The following is a 17,134-nucleotide window of genomic DNA, read 5'->3' on the forward strand; positions in this document are numbered from 1 at the left end:
GGATATAACTAAGCTGGTTTTATAGCACTGCACTTGATCAATCACAGCTGAAATGGAAAGCTGTTGTTCAAAATGTACGAGAAGTTTTTTGCATTATTTGCTCTCAGTTCACGCTTAAGACACAAGAAGTGCCATTGAAAAAACAAACAAACAAACAAAAGAAAATGGCTAGAAGAGAGCAAAGCTAGCAGACATCACAACTGAAACAGTAAGACTGCGCCCTGCATAAATGACCTTTATGCTAAAATACTGCATTCCCTTCTGCATGATGCCACCCCATAAAAAGGTCAGATATACTGTATTACCAACCCATAAATAATTCAGGGTTATAAAGCTTCTTATCTGATGTTGAACATGCAGAAGGCACACAAGAGTGCTCTTTGAATAAAGTCTTCATAAACTTTACAGATCAGGGTATATTAAATTGTGCAGCCTTTCCCAGAACACCGATGAAGGATGCATTATTCCCCCAGCCTACATCATACATCAATGGCAGGTCACTGTGTTGTCTGCACAAGTTCCCAGTGAACATAATAAGGCAAAGAAGTTTAGCTACCCCAGCTCCTAACTCACAGGCTACTCTGGGTTCAGAAACTGGAAAGAAACCATTTGTTTACACATGGGCTCTTCCACACCAGACTTTGTATAAGCACAAAATACTACCTGGTGTTTTCCACAATGAGCTTTGGTTTAAATATGCAGGAGTGAAAGATACCCTTTCTGTCACCCTAGTGCAAACACAGACATCTACCAGCAATCAGAATAACACTGACTCCATACTTCCATGCTCTAAACCCACACTTTGCTGCACCTGCAAACTGGAATGTGCCAAACTCAGTGAATACATTCTGCTGACAGCTCTGACGCCCCTCTCTGTACACTGCCATATTCATGTAATGCACAGCTTGCTTTCTCTGTTTCTCTTAGTAAGAGATTTTAAATAGTACTATCAGAATTTTTGTATTCACAACTATTCTAAGTAATTTAGCATATGGCTTTTCAAGTTGAAGTAAACCTGACATTAAATACCAAAACACCAGCCATTTTAGAATCTCATCTTCTGACAATTATTAACAAGAATTAAATCATCTTCTTTCTTCTTTTCTTCACTCATGACTTAGAAAGCTCACCCTGCTTCTGTATAAAATGAACAAGTAAGAAGATGGCTTTGAAATGACTGGACTTTATTAGCTATATCAAAGCTAAACATTTTTCTTTCTAGATGACATTTTAAAATATTTGCAATAAAACAAAAATACAACCTTAATCTGTTTGAAACAGTTTTTCTCTTTAAATATTTTCCCACTCTGTTTTTATGGATTAAAAAGAGAAAAACACTTGAAGAAGAAACATCTGTTTGACCTTAAAGCATACAATCTGTCCATTGTCTCCTATGGAAAACAGAAATTATATTGATTTTCCAGCTTTTTTTTTTTTTCTTTCTCTGTAATGGAAAATTGAAAACAACTTCAGCATGTTTAGAAGACCTTAGCCCAGATCACTAAGATCCAGCTGGCAGCTCTGTAGGCCAAAGTGATCCTTCAGGATTTTTCTACCTGCACAGCTACCTTTTCCACAGAAGAGATTGGGAACAGCTGCAGAGAACGACTTCTCAGTGCTGACAGGCGGCTGCCGCTGCCTGCGTCTGTACCTATATCCCGAAGTACAGCCACGTCACTCACTGTGGTAGCAGACACAATGCACCTAAGAAGGGCCTGGCACTTAGGAGCACATCAAGAGGAACAGGAGAGATGGGGGGAGCCCTGACGCACCTCTGACAGTTGATGGGGATGGATCTGCAATATTTTTATCTGCATATGTCATTATCATTGCTGATTGTTTAAATATCAGTCTAAAACATGCAATGTGCTATATGTGCAAGTACGAAGAAAAACCTTTGGCTTAAGGGGAGGAGTGACACCCTACACTATACAGCTACCATAAGATCACTTAGAAACACCCTTGAATTGCATCCTCGCAGCTTTCAGCACACAGGTAAAGCCAGAAGCTACCTGCATATATGACTGGGGCAAAATTCAAGGGACCCCATCCTCAGCTCCTACCCCACACATCCAAGCAGCGCCTGGGGGAAAAAGAAACAATAGCCAGGACAGATAACAAATGCAGTGTTTCTCCTGGAGGCTGCAAATTACTATTTTCTCGGAACAAAGCAGGGAGTCATAATCCTTTTTAAGGTTCTGTGAGGAGCAGCACCGCTATATACTGCAATTTACAGAAGGATTATGAACTGTGACCAAAGGCTGTACTCTCCAAGTTAAATCACTCCTCGTACAGGACTGAACTCTACAAAGAGACCTACTGCAATCAATCAAGTTCTCAGAGAATAGGAAGTGCAGAACATGCTGTGGCAGCAGGGCAGCACCACAAATGGGAGGGGGACAAGGAAGAAAGAATACAAGGAGAAATTTTCATGACTTTCTTTTTTAAATATTGTTCTTCCTTTTTACTAGTTTGTCTTGTGCCAAGATTCTTATTTCTGATATAAAACATGAAAGCAAGTTCCTAATGCATCTTACAAGTACCGCAATAATATAGTCTTAACATTTAAAAATGAGTGCTTACAATGTTCCTTTCATTTTGTTTTGGTGAGAGAAATAATTAATATTAATGCAGGTGGCACATTATCAATTTACATTCATTTTGTTTGCTGTTTAATTGCTGTAAATTCCCCACTCACTCTTATTACTCATCACTGTTTTCCTGCTCCCATGGTAGCTGTAGGAGTGAACTTTTGGCTGCTGTCTGTCCGCAGCACATAGTTGTCTCTCAGTCAGCTTTAGAGCATTAACAGTGATGCTTTGATAAATCTATCATAGTAGGAACAGGATTAGGCCTTATGTTACTTTAGAAGGATCAGAACTAAGCCTTGAACCCTTGCATATGTTACACATACACACAGAAGCAAGCAAAATACCTTAAGTGATTCAAGAGCCCTGTAGTATCTCAGCTTTGCACTGTTTGTTATAAGGACTATTAGGCATTCTGTCAACAGGAGTCTTGGGTCGTATTAGTCATGGCCTGTGTGGTGCTGGACACGTGGTTCAAATGAATAATACCAAAGGAGACATGCTGCAGTACCACAGCAGAGCTGGGAGAGCATCCCTGCCCGGGGAAGGTACGGTAAGTGATGCTGAGCACAAAGCATCGTGCCAACAGCCTGCTGTGTCTCCTTGGCCACTGCCACACACCAGAGATTAGCCAAAGTAAAGCTGAAGGCAATGGGCAGCAAACAGCCAAAAAGAGACAACCACTAGTTTAGGGAATGACAGCAGTGACATTAGCTACGGACTGGTTTACAGACTATATGCAGGCATGGGGCTTTCTGCTTGTGGTCCTGTGTCAAAAGCATCCTGCAGCCCTGGCCCAGCTCCTGCCAGGGGCATGGGAGAGGAGCACAAAGGGATGCAGCCCAGACATCCCTTCTGTATCAAAAGCTTTGCACATATGTGCTCTTCACACCTGTGAGCAAAAAATTGCCTGAGGACTCCCACTGCAGCTGCACAAAGGGAGAGGCTGCAGTGCAGGCCTCAGGCTGCAGGGAACACCTGGGCCTTCCTCTCAGGGAGGCTGAGAAGGAACTAGATAGCTGGTTCCAAACGCAGTCTGCAGTGGACCCACAGCCTGTGGCCACATGGCCAAAAACTCCCCCACCAGCACGTGCAGAAGGGAGGGAGGCCGGTAAAGCAGAAGAACGGCAGCTTGCAATGACAAGGACCAGCAGGAGGAAGAGGCTTGCCCCAGTGCCTGAGGTGCCACTGCAGAACCGCTTCCCTGCTCTGCGGATGGAAGAGGAAAGACTTGTCACATCAGGAAAGTCAATGGAAGTCAACTAAGAAAAGGTGATGGATGATTGTAGTAGATGACTCTCTTCTGAGAGGCATGGAGGCACCCATTTGCTGACCTGAGGCACTCTAGAGAGCTGTATTGCTTAATGGGGGCATGTATCAGGGATGTCACTGAGAGACTACCAAGCCTTGTACAGCTCACTGACTTATCTGCTGCTGGTGTTTCATGTGGCCACCAGTGATGCAGCCAGGAGCAGTCTGAGGAGTATCAAGAAGGACTACAGAGCCCTGGGAATGGCAGTAAGGGACCCTTACCACCTAGAGCACAGGCAGTTTTTTCCATCAGTCCTTCCGGTCAAAGAGATGGGATTTAAAAGGGCCAGTTGAATTTGGTGAACCTACAAATGGTTACAGGACTGGTGCCACAGCCAGGGCTTTGGCTACTTAGACCATGGGACTTGCTTTGAGAAACCTGGTCTAATAGAGCTGATGGGGTCCATCTGTCAGAGGAGGGGAAGAGCGCCTTCGGCCATAGGCCTGTCAAGCTGGTGAAGAGGGCTTTACACTAAAGTTGTTGAGGGAGGGGAACCTCAGGCCATCCAACTCCTACCAGTTTGATGCCAGTGCCAGCAATAGATGCCCGGGGACTGGAGAAGTCAGGCTGAGGGAGTTGGGATTGTTCAGCCTGGAGAAGAGAAGGCTCTGGGGAGACCTTACAGCGGCCTTCCTGTGCCTAAAGAGGGCCTGCAGAAAAGCTGGGGAGGGACTCTTTGCCAGGGAGTGGAGTGATAGGACAAGGGCTAATGGCTTTTAACTAAATAAGGGAAGATTTAGATGAGATACAAGAAAGAAATTCTTTGCTGTGAGGGGACTGAGGCACTGGACCAGGTTGCCCAGAGAAGCTGTGTATGCCCCATCCCTGGAGGTGTTCAAGGCCAGGATGGATGGGGCTTTGGGCAACCTGGTTTAGTGGGAGACATCCCTGTCCATGGCAGGGTAGGTGGACCCAGATGATCTTTAAGGTGCCCTTCCAACCCAACCCATTCTATAATTCTGTGGTTCATAATTTTCCAAAGGTAACTAAGGCTTCAGGTAAGCACAGACAAGTGTGACCCCCAGGAGGACAAAACTGCAACTGTAAATAACAGGTAACCTGCCTTAGCTAAGGATGTCTCTTACATTACAAAACCAGACATATATAGAGAGAAATGATTATAGCAATACTTAAAATAGAAACGCCTACTTTGTGCAAAACACACAGCGACAGAGCAGTATAATGGGCACATCTACTCGCTCAGTTTCAAAGGAAATCTAATTTTCTGACATTCTGAAGCACTTGAGAAGACAAAGGTAAATCCTCTGTCACCTCTAATCAGCTGAGCTGCAGCCCTGGAATGAGAAATGACACCAACGAATGTAAAATCTAGAGCAGTTAACTGCTCAGCCAGGTGGACTGTCCAGTTTAAAGTTTATCAATCATGTTCTTTTTTTTCAAATGTAGCTGAGAGCAGACACATAGGCTCATCACAAGACCTGGAAAGATACCTTCCTTATCCTAAAATGTATGGCTAGGCTACCCAGTTAATCTTTCCATAGTGACTTGTGAAACTGAAGATACCATATCAGTCAACCTTTGCTGAAACTCTACAGTGCTGGGAATCCACTGTTTTTTCATTATAAAGAACAGTATTATTAATATATTTCCTAAAAGTTGTATGCTTTATTGTATACCTCTAGATGGAAGTAGTCATTGCAACCACTATTTAACAATTCACTTGGTCTTGTTCTTAAAACCCTCATTTCCAAATAAATAAATAAAAGGAAATGTATTTGTATGGCAGATCCCAGGCACGCGGCTGGCTTGGAGACACATTCCCTCCCAAAGGCAGTGCCTGGTCTCTGTTTGCGCTATTAAGACTAAAAGTGCCACGCAGCTAAACCATGCGTAAGCAACAAGTGCCTAAAGATCCCTTTCCACTGACATTTTGCATATTAAAAGAATTATTAAACAAATGTAAAAAAAAATCACTGAGAAAGGGGACAGCTTTAGAGTAGCACGAAATGAAACTTTTTAAGCTCCCTCTTCCCCCACAAAAGCTATTTCTGGCTTTCCTTTAAAACTGGCTGAAAGATGTCAGACATGCAAATCCCTTCCCCTGGCACCTACTCCACCAGAAGAGCTTCTGCAGCAGGAGAAGCAGACCACAGCTAAGCATCTGCTGCACCAAGTGGGAGCTCTGCGGCCCCCACAGCTCACTCTGCTCCTTCCACACGCACCACCTACCTCCACTACCAGCCACTGCTGGAAGAGATTGCTCCCTGTTCTTCACTTCTTCCAGTCCCATGGAGGTCTGCTCCTCTCCTGAATTAGGGAATACCTACTTCCCACCCAGCTGACAAAGCCCTAAATAGACCAGGTACCTTTCTCAGGAAGAAAGCAGCTGCCTACCACTGTTACAGCAGAAACTGCTATTGGACTAGGGAGCCATTTAGGAAATCTCAAAAGGACAATAGGAAAAGAGCAAGCAGAAAAGGGGACCTCAACTCCATCTGATTTGTGAAGTCTTGGGCCGAGTGTTGCTGTATTTGCTGTGTCCTATTTTGGGGGCCTGTACATGTGCAGGGATAAGTATATGACGTATGTGCAGTTTTCTCCAGAAGGTACCTTTTCAGGGAAAATGCTCAATGAACTTCAAATTAGGTAATTGTGACTACAGCTGCCATTGCTGTCCCCAACAGCATTACAATTTCCATGCAGGTCACCCTATCAGCTACTGAATTCTCCTCCTACCTTTTCAAAATGCACAAAAGCCTCACTCCATTTTAAAGGAAGTCAACATCAATTTTTATATTAGACAACACCACACACCACCCATATCTGTAGAAATTCAGTGGTAAACCTCACTCAGAGATGTGTATGTCACCTGTGCATGCATTCAGCATCTAACCATTAGGCAACACACTTCCTTCAGTGTGTCCCTGCAAAAAACCTGGAGCATCTCCCTGCGTTCCAACAAAGCACTCTGCAGACACTGGGAAGATGCTTTCCTGGCCTCCCACAGGAAATGCAAAGAACAGCAGCTATTTTTCTCAGCTCGGTGGCAGGGTTTTAGAGTATGAAAAAACTCTTACTCTGCTTTCATACCACAGAAAGGACCATGAGTATCCTTCTCCATGTGCTGACTTCTGAAGTATATGCTGTAGTGGTGGCCTTAGCATTTGGGGACTGATTTATTTCCCTTCAAAAAAAGGAATGGAAGACTGATGAAAACTAGCTTCTGCTATTCACATGAAGCAGTTCAAGAACTATCATGCTCCAGTGAAAAGCTGCTCACAGCTAACTTGCGTCAGAACAAAATGTCAGGGAAAAGGGTGTTAGTGGGAAAAAAAACATAGTAGAAAACCTTCCACCATAGGTAAAACCAACTGGAATGAGAAACTGTGGCTATACCTTTAGACACCTGCAGTGCAGACCTCAAGAAAGACAAGAAAAAGACTAGCTGAAGAAATTGGGGTGTAAACACACACAAACACATACACAGAATCATACCTCTAGGTCTAGAAGAAAGGTCTAGAGGAACCACCAACTGCCACCTGCCACATTCTCCAATGGGTCAGCACAGGCTCACTACCTGCCACTGATATTTCATCCAGAGTATCATAAATAACCGTATATGTTGTTTCTATTGCACTGGTCAAGAGCTGACAGCTCTTGCTTATAAAATATAAATAGAATAGAAAACATTAGGATTAGCTCAGTTTCATCTAACTCATCATTGTTAATATCTTCCATAAAAATGCACTCAGGATTCTGCACTGCAATCATCCAGGCATAACTTTGTTATCATGAACTAATTATTATAGACAGTTTGCAATGGCTACACATTTCTGTCTCTAGTAAACAGATTAAATCACTGCAAGATGTCTACAGCAATAATAATACAAGACTGTTACGGTGAAAACTCCATTTGCTCGGTCTTTCTCCTTAATGCTCTGAATATTACAATCAACTGATTGAGTGGTGAGGCTGCCTGTAGGACTACCAGTAAACATGCAGTACAAATGCAGTGCCATAGGGAAAAACGGTGGTATCTTTTGTGGAAGAGCAGAAGAAAATATAACCTCACTTTTGCATTTTTCTCCTCACAGTGAGAAAGCAGTAGCTCAGTGCTGCACAACACACCAAGTTAAAGAAAGTTCATCCCCTCCCTCTATGCAGGTGGTCAAAAAGAACAAATACCAGCTGACGTATAGGCCAAGAGAGAGTGAACAGCCTGTGGTAATGCAGGACACTGCTGATAGGCAACAGTTGTCAATGATCTATCTACCAATTTGCAGTGATGTAAATGAAAGCCCATCTCACTGATGGTTGTTTTTCTTACCTAAACTCATCACTCTCCTGTAAATCTTTTCCCAGAATTTACTGGAGTTGGCAACAGCCACAGAGGCAAAAAGCGGACACACCACCAATACAAATCTTCTAAAAAACAATTCTTTGCTTCTGGTGCTTTGGCACCTCCAGCTGACTGATAATAAATCATAGCTGTTGGGTGATTCTGTGATTGTTTTAAATGCCACTGTCTGTAAAAACTCATACCAATTTATTGGCACTATGCTCCAATGAATGGAAGACAACAGTGTCCAAATCCATTTTGAAGTGAAACCTTTACTGTCAGTATTTTGTAAACAATGTTGAGGCTGATCTGGTTATCAAAAAGGAGCATGTAAGTAGTTTCATACAGCATTTGTTGCAGTGATTTTATAAATAAATAAGTAAATAAATAAATATGTATATACATAGCAATTGCAGTTAAAGATCTTGGTTGACTTTGTTCAGTTCAAAGTGGTGCCCTTCATTCTTTGAAATAAAATTCAGGCTTGTAGGAACCTCGCAGTACTGTCACAGCATTTAATTGGAAACAGCCACTTCCCATTTGATTTGATGGTCTCCCACAGAAGTATATTTTGCTCCTGGTGACAAGCTGAAATCAGTGCAAAGTTTCAGAGATTACTGATACACATTTGCACAGCCTGAATTATAGATATTGCCAATATTCAAAAAGAAAAATACAAGAAAAAGACAGAAGCAAATTATAAACACAGTGAACTAGCAGCTTTCTACCTCGGTCTAAACATGAGGACTGAAACCAGACTGTCTGGCTAAACCAAGATTCCCAAGTCTTTTTTAGCACCGCTTTTATGAAGAGGACAAAAAGTAAATTCCATTGAGTATAATGGAACTTGTTTTTATCACTCAGTTGCTTAGAAATTACCAGGTACATTCATATTAGTGTTGGAAACCTATTATCATTAACAACCACATTGATTTCCATTTACAAAGATGTCTTTGAAAGACAGAATTGCCCTGTTTGACTAGACAATTTCCTCTTAACAATATATAGAAATCTGTGGCATTACGACCCTCTACTCAACAGGTTGTTCTCTGCATAAGCTGTGAGTGAGAGACTTAGTAAAGGACCACTTGCTCTTTTTGTATTTTGTGATTTGTGGTATAATCTATGCAACAGCAGTGCTTTCTCTTTTACTGCCCTTCTGCTATGACTCAAATCTGACTTGGAAGAACTGTATGTAGTATTTCTGTCTGCTCAAACTGTGTGTAAACAAATTACATCCATTAACACCATCAAGTGTCCCTATGTTTGTTACAACCAACTCATGGTTCTGCTTTTGTAATGTAGCTTTGCTTGAAAATGGGCTTCTTGGTATTGTTCTGCTAGTCCCTTAAGAGTGGATCCTGAGACCTCTGAGGTGCAGTGCTGAAACGTTTAGGGGTAACCTATGTGCACCATTCAGATTTCATCAAAAGGTCAGAACAAGCTGTGTCACTCTGCCACGAGGCCAGTAGCACGATGGAGCACGTGTCCAAAGAGGAGCAGGGGAAGGTCAGGGGTGCTGATCACAGAAAAAAGAAAAACAAAAACAAAGGCAAAAATTGCTGCTGGGACATCTAGTGACTACTGTCTCATCCGCAGGTCAATTTGAGACTGGAAGGGTACGTAACAGGAGAAGAATTACCCCCAGCTATGCCGAGCCAGAGGCCAGTATTCTTCCTTCTAGAATAAAGTTGGAAAGAAATTAGGGATCTCCCTGTGACTAGCTCTCCCTAGAAATAAAACTGATGTACAAATTTGAAAGAAGAGATGAGAAACAGCATCACAATATTCAACAAGGACAATCTGCCAGCACCTTCTAAACTCTAATTTTATCATGAAATAATTTATTTAAATTACATTGCAGATCCAACAGTTCATAACAGATTTCTCTCAATTACTGTGAGAAAAAGCTTTCCTATCACTTCTCTTACAATGTTTGTTTGCCTTTTAACTAGTTTTCCTGCAGTCATATGCAAGGTGAATTTTCATGCATGCATCTTAAAAGCTGCATGCCTGCAGCTACCTTAATGTCATTCTTTATTGAAGTCAGCACCATCAAATTTATCCTTTTACTGTTCATAATCTTCAGAAAGCAGATGCAACTTGCACCAAGATCCAAACACATTTAATTCTAACACATCCAGGATTGAGTCATTTATTTTGCTTGACTACTGCTGGTTCTACACAGGAACAGAACTAAGCACCCTTCTAGCAAATGAACTCTTGACAAGAGTGTCATTTTCTATTGTTCACTGAATTTATTGGAGTTCTCAATATTTAAAGTTGCTTAGACTAATAGGTTCTTTGGGCTGGAATTTTATTCTTTACACTTATTTGTTCTACAATTTATAAATCTTTACTTTCATCCTGAATGGGACACCTGGGTATGAGGTAATTGAAATATTTCAGTTCTTGTAGATATAAGGATTTACCTTATCCACTTCTCTGTCCAATATGGAGCCAGAGAGATATTCTTCAGGGTTTCTGGAATTGTATTTTTCAATATTTTAAGCCAAGATCTTGACTTCTGCTCTTCTGTGTAAAATTCCCTAGTCATCCTCCTATCCATCAGAGCCATTCAAAACTTCTACTGCCTTGTCTACCCATGCCATCACCTGCACTGACTCCTTCTGGTTATGTGACACAAATCAAGCATTCTTCCCTGCTTTTCTTCCCCTACCAGAATTACTTCAGACTTATGAAGAACAAAGTTGGATCTTTCCAAGTGACTACAGAGAGAATAATAATAATAATAAAAATAATAATAATAATAAAAAAAGGATTTTCTAAATAATTCTACAAAGGTACCTCTTCTGTTCTAAAAGTCCATTTTGGCTAACCACCCTACAAATACTGGGCCTTACCCTCTCATACCAGATCAACACTGAGACCTGTATTATCACCAGGCTGTGCTGCAACCCTTAGTCCTATTCAAGAAGGTTTGTGCAGTATCACAAGGGGAGGCCAGGTAGTTGTGTGGCAACAGAAAGCAAAAGTAGTCCACAGAGCCTATGTGATTTTTTACATAAAGACTAATTCAGGCACAAGTGAAAGGAAATGTACTCTCTGATAGTGTACAGATCTTCCAAAGTCCCTCAGAAAAACTCATGGCCTCTCCCCAGTTCTGTTCATCTTTGATGCTCTCCCTGCTGAACTCCATCAGTGAGCCCCTGCACATTTGAGGACTGTCGGTCTTCACTACGGTTCTGGCCAGTGCCCCACCATAAGGAACAACAGAAGGAGAGATGGCTCTTGTGATTAAGGGATGTTTCAGTTTGTCTCTGACATTTAATTGTCCACATTCGCCTTTTGGTGGTCATGAATGCTTCTATTCTAAACATCAGCTCTTTGTTGCATTAAGTGACCGTCCATTCCCAACACTAGCAAGCTCCTGCAATGTTTTGTTTCCCAAGGCAGACCCCAGGTTCTGTAAAACAAGTGGAAACAAAGAGCAGATTTGAGGGACTGAATGTGTTTAGGGAGCTGTGTTCCCTACAGTGAACAGTTCATACACACACTTTGGCGCTCTTCTGTCTGTAGTATAACAACGCTATTGGGAGCACTACAATGGTCACTGTTAAAAATGGATTAAGAGCTACATAACTGTTTTCTTTGCTGGGCCATGCTTTAAATAGGCTAAATAAAGATTAATTCATTTTGCAATCAATGGAGATTTAAATCACCAAACAGCTTTTTATCATCTCTTCATCAGAAATACTTCTGCATCACCAGAACATTACAGCATACGCTCGAAGTTAGCAAACAAAAGCTGCCCTTTTTAATGAATGTTGTGCTAAGATTTCTTTTTTTAGCAGGGCAAAATAATCAAGATAAAGGCACGGTTATTGCTGTGGTAATCACAGCATAAATCAGAGTTTCCTTTCATGTTGACTTTTCCAGTCATGGGCAAGTGACGAGAGAATCATTTAGCCTTTTAAATGCCAGCTTTCCTAAAACCTGAGCTAGTGTCACTGTTTTCTCTGAGACATCTTTGATTCCCACTGCAATAAAGCCTCGTTTAATATTAGTTATCAACACAACCATATCCTGAGATTAACTCTTTCCTCCCAGGAGGAGTTAGAAAAACTTGCCACATTGCAATACTGCAACCTCATCCATGAAGCTAATTTTTACTAAGCTGTTGTTTTTATTGTTTGAAACCCATTAGTACTGATATTTAAAGAAAACATACCTTTTTTTTTTTTTTTTTTTTTTTTGTATTTTAAAATGTTTCTTTAGAGAATGTATTAAGTTATAATCAAATGAGAACCTAGCCCAGGCTATAGAATATCCCATCTAACAGCAAAATGGCAGACTAAGAACAGACTAGTCTATCTTTCTACTCTGTAAGAAAAAGATTTTGCCTCTTTGAAGTGTACCAAATTAAAACAAAACCAATAACAAACCTTTAGCTTAACCTTCTCGTGGCAACAATGTACATCAGAGGTAGATGCAAATCAGTGCTACCTTTTCAACCCACTTCCACTGCCCAGGCCAGACACTCCACTGGCAAGAGGCAGATTTGGCACAGGGGTAAACTCTGTGCTAAATCAGTGACTCACTGACACCCCACTATAGCGCCGTCACGCAGAAAATGATGTAGTGGCTTCCACTCAAATTGAATTGGGCAAAGGAAGGAGTTGCAAAGGAGGGAAATGCCAAAGGTTCTCTGAGGTCCCCTCTGGCTCTGCCATCACCCCCGATTCCAGACTTTGCGCCCCAAGCGTCAACACCCTCACAGAGGCACAGACCTCAAGGCCCACCTGATTGCTTTAATAACATGACAAAAACATAGCAATAAAATAATTCTTGCAAGTGGGACAGGGGAACATAGGCTTAAGACAGCTCCCCCAAGTCCAATGCTGTGCTATTACAGACAACTGCATCCTTTCCATTGGCTTGGCAAGTTCTGACTTAGACCTACTTTGACTTTTTTTGTCTTTCTGGAAGTCAGTTTCATTATATCACTCTTTCAATAATTAGAAACCCTGTTTTGAATTCCATCTAAATTTAGCCTTGATCAATGTAGATCTATTTGGCATTAGCCTTACTCTTTTTTTTTTTTCTTCATAAGTAATGGTCCTGAAGTCCCATTTTATTTCTTCTTCACCACTATAATATTTGAGCTCTCCACTATAATATTTTATATCAAAAGCAATGTCATGCCATTTTCTGCCTTCAAATTAAAGAAAACATATTGGCAGAAAACTATTTGACCACCAACTCTAAAAGGGCTGGAAGAACAATATGTCTTAGAGATGAGCCCATGAAAAACAAAGATTACTGATGGATGCCATATTGACCTGAATCACTCTGTGAAGCATTCATTGTGGCCAGGAAAATGTCTTCAAAAAGGCAGATTTGTCCACAAGGGCAGGCTCCCAGCTGGCAGCGAGGTTGTTCCATATCTGTTAAGAAGCAGTACCCTGCTTCCTATTACTTGGAAACTGTTTGGATTTCTCCCCAGTTTCTCCAGGTAGCTTTTTTTTGGTACTAGTCATACTTATTAATTATAAAAGAAGGACCTTATTCCTGGAATATCTTGTCATAATATGGTTGGTTGTTATTCAAGTGATATAGTAGCTGGCAGTCAAACAAAGATTTAGGGCTTTTTCTGGACTATCAATATATCAGTAAGTCTAGCAGAGTTTCTATTTAGCACCTTAATCAGTTAGCCACAAAAGATAATTGCATATACATTAAAAAAAAAAAAAGCGTTATACTTCTGTGTCAAGTAAAATGTAGTTTTTCTATATGAATGTATGCCTACATCTTTACAACAGAATGACAAAATACATTCCTGTGCAAGCTTTTTCATATCCCAAATCGTTAAAGAAAGTCCTGTAGCTTATGACTATTTTTTTTTCCTTTCCCTAATTTCATATTGAAGCAGCTATTTTATAAATAAATGTTAAAGCAGACAAAACTAAAAGTTTTAATACCATTTCAGTGCTTGTGAAATTATAGCCTAATTTAAATAAAAATAAAATAGTTGACTTAAAATATATTGGTTATATACGGAACAGAGGACAAATAAAAGACCCTGAATGGCAATGCTAAGAAGAATATAAAATAACCTTGTTGTTTTTTTCCTCTTTTTTTCATAACAGGGAGAAGGCAGTGTTATCAACGATTTTATTGCTTATCATAATCAATAAAAAGCCATGTGAGTAGCTTCAGAATTCACAAAATTAAAAACCAAAAATACCCTGCTTTTTAGGATTTGTACCAGACACATTTCCAAAGATTTATAATTCTGGGATTCCTGAATGTATGAGTTGGGTTTCTTACAAAGACACTTGTCTCCAGGAACTGTGCCTTAGAGGAAAAAGCACCAAATGGACTATTTTCATGAAATTACAGGAGCTGGCAAGCATTGTGACTCTTGCTACTTTATTGTGCATCTTAAACTATAAAGTGCCTTTTTAATGGCCTAGCTCTCAGAACCAAACAGTGCCTGCAAATGAAAATAAGTTCAATATGCAAAGAAAAAATAAGTGATGATCTACAACAGTAGGCTGGCTAGCACTCAGAAGTGTTCGTTTAAATGTGCACTTACAAAATTCTTCACCACCATGTAAAATGAGATTTCAGGCCCAGCCTGAACCTTTCATCTTACCCCATCTGCTCTGCTCCACCTCTCCTCTCTACTCCATGTACTCTCGAGAAAGCAGCTCTGCCCTCACCTTCGAAATCCAGTGAGATAGAAGAGATGCATGCTGCTGAACATCGGGCAAGTGCACTTGTTTCTTTTCTGGATCTTTCATTAATATCCCTCATTTTCCCAACATGTGGTACATACAGAAAAACAGTCAAATACCAGACATTTATCATTTGGAGACTGTGCACAGAAACTGTGCTTTTTTAACAGAGGTGAACATGAAAAGTCAATCAGAAAATGGAAAAACAAAGCAAAACAAAACAAAACATTGTGAGTTATCACAGCTTCAGAATCTGAAAAATTCCAAGCAACCAAGCAACCACAGGGAAAAAAGGGAACAGCCTGGGGAGTATGTCTGCAGATTCATTACACTTTATTCAAGCAACATAAGCAAGCCAGCCTCAAGTGGATTTACAAAAGGGAAATACACCTTGGATATGGAACCCGTTGAGAGCAAAATCCAGCTCTGCATTAGGATTAGATTCCATGAAGCATTCCCATCTCAGCATAACCTGGAGGCTAAACAGCAGCAGATGACAGAAACAAATGGGGAAGGAAGAGCAGGAATACAAGGAGAGCTTTATTGTACATTATTGGTATGCTGCTGTCAGTCTCTGTGTGCCTCACAGTTCATTTGGCAGATCTCAGTGAGGATCACACTTTTCTGTAATTTCAAAGATGTTTTACCCTTCCTACAAATTACAAATTTAAAGCTAATACCAAAAAGCAAACCATTTATATTGCAATATTTTAATTTTACTCTTCCCTACTTTGGGAGTTTCTCAGCACTGAGACTTTAAAAATAATATCAAAGAGAATTATGACTATATAAGCAACTATATAAGCTTCATTGTAGAAAAATGAAATCAATTAAGCACTTGAAAACCAAACTGAATGCTGAGACACTATATTGAACTGCACAATGAATGGAATAAACTAAAAGCAGGTTGCTACAGCATTTTAAATATCATAATGAGGTACATTTGGAAGAGAAACAAATTAAAGCCATTTCTACTAACATCAGTGGCTTCAGTTCCACAGGAATTAGTCAAACCAGTTGCTCATTCAAGCTTCCCATGACTGATCAGTATATATCTACACCGTTAAATGCTCTTAAACTACAACATTTTAAGGGCCAATGTTGCATATTGTACATCATTTATAAAAGCCACTAACGTGATTTCAAACACCTTCTTAAACATGAGACAACCTCCAACTTTTCCAGCACCAGCTTCTCTGTAGGATCTCCTAACCTGGAAAATATGCGTGATAACAACACAAAGCACAACTGGCTCTAGGTAGCACTAAGAGTTTATGAAGGTTTTAAAGATCTAATTGTCTTAAAAGTTAACAGTGCCTGCCACACAATAAATAAGTCTAGGATAAAGCTCACTTCTCTAAGCATTACAGACCACTACTTCCTGCATGTAGTAGGTTGAATTTATCAGAAAAAAAAAAAAAAAGGAACAAGACTGCAGTAACGACAAAAACCTCTTAGCCAAGCTGGCCCTACTGAAATTTGTGGGAAAGTCCAGTCCACATCCTCACATTCAGAAATTTAAGCTAGAATCATGGCAGCTTCTAGTCATGTTATTTTTCATCCCTTGGTGGAATGGTAAAAGGAGAGAAATGCTTAGTAATAAGATGAAGGTTACTAGTAGCAATTTCTGTAAAAGTTCTATAGGGTTTATTCAGGGGACACCATGGAGAAGTTATTTAGAAGACACACGTGCAAGAAGGGAAGAGGGGCTAGTAATATAGGAGGGGGAAGCAGTGCTGGAGTTGCTGTCATTGTGGAAGAAGCAGGGGCAGCAGGGCCAGGAGACAACAAGTCACGTAGGGTGGTCACCCACCCCCAGCATCTGAAGCCTTGAGCGTCTGAATAAACAGGATGTTCTCCAGTGGTACCACAGGGGAAACACGAAAGCAGTTATCAGTCTAAGTCTTACAACTGGCTTTCTTATCGCTTCTGGTTGTGCAGCAAGATGTTAACAAGAGCGCACTGCATGCAACCCTGCATGACCTGGGACTTGACCATCCTCTGTTGCAGAAACTATTCTACTCGATATTCTCCAAAAATGCCTGAAGCATCTCTTTCACATCATATCATTTCCTTCCCTCCAGAGCTTCCTTCAAAGCTCTAGTTTCAGTCTCACTAAAGCCAAAGATGATCCAAGCCACTGTACATTTTGTACAATTTTTTTAGTATTGTTGAGAAAACAACTCTGATTCTAACATTACTAACTGCAACCAAATTTAATTCATTCATTACA

The 17,134-nt window shown here is 40.7% G+C and overlaps 1 protein-coding gene across 5 annotated transcripts in view; it reads right to left on the reverse strand.

Annotated features, from left to right (window-relative positions):
* KCNH1 (potassium voltage-gated channel subfamily H member 1) overlaps positions 1-17,134 on the reverse strand; it is a 185,401-nt gene that overhangs the window by 32,066 nt on the left and 136,201 nt on the right. The window contains exon 11 of one of the 5 annotated variants that reach the window (XM_083829404.1): positions 5,645-11,627. The exons of the other annotated variants lie outside the window; for them this stretch is intronic. Coding sequence (XP_083685530.1) covers positions 11,541-11,627 — 87 coding nt within the window. The 3' untranslated portion in view covers positions 5,645-11,540. Of the gene's footprint in view, positions 1-5,644; positions 11,628-17,134 lie in introns of those variants that run through there. 5 annotated transcript variants of the gene reach the window in all.

The sequence above is a fragment of the Anser anser genome, assembly GCF_964211835.1.
Source record: "Anser anser genome assembly, chromosome: 3".
In the NCBI taxonomy this organism is placed as follows: domain Eukaryota; kingdom Metazoa; phylum Chordata; class Aves; order Anseriformes; family Anatidae; genus Anser; species Anser anser.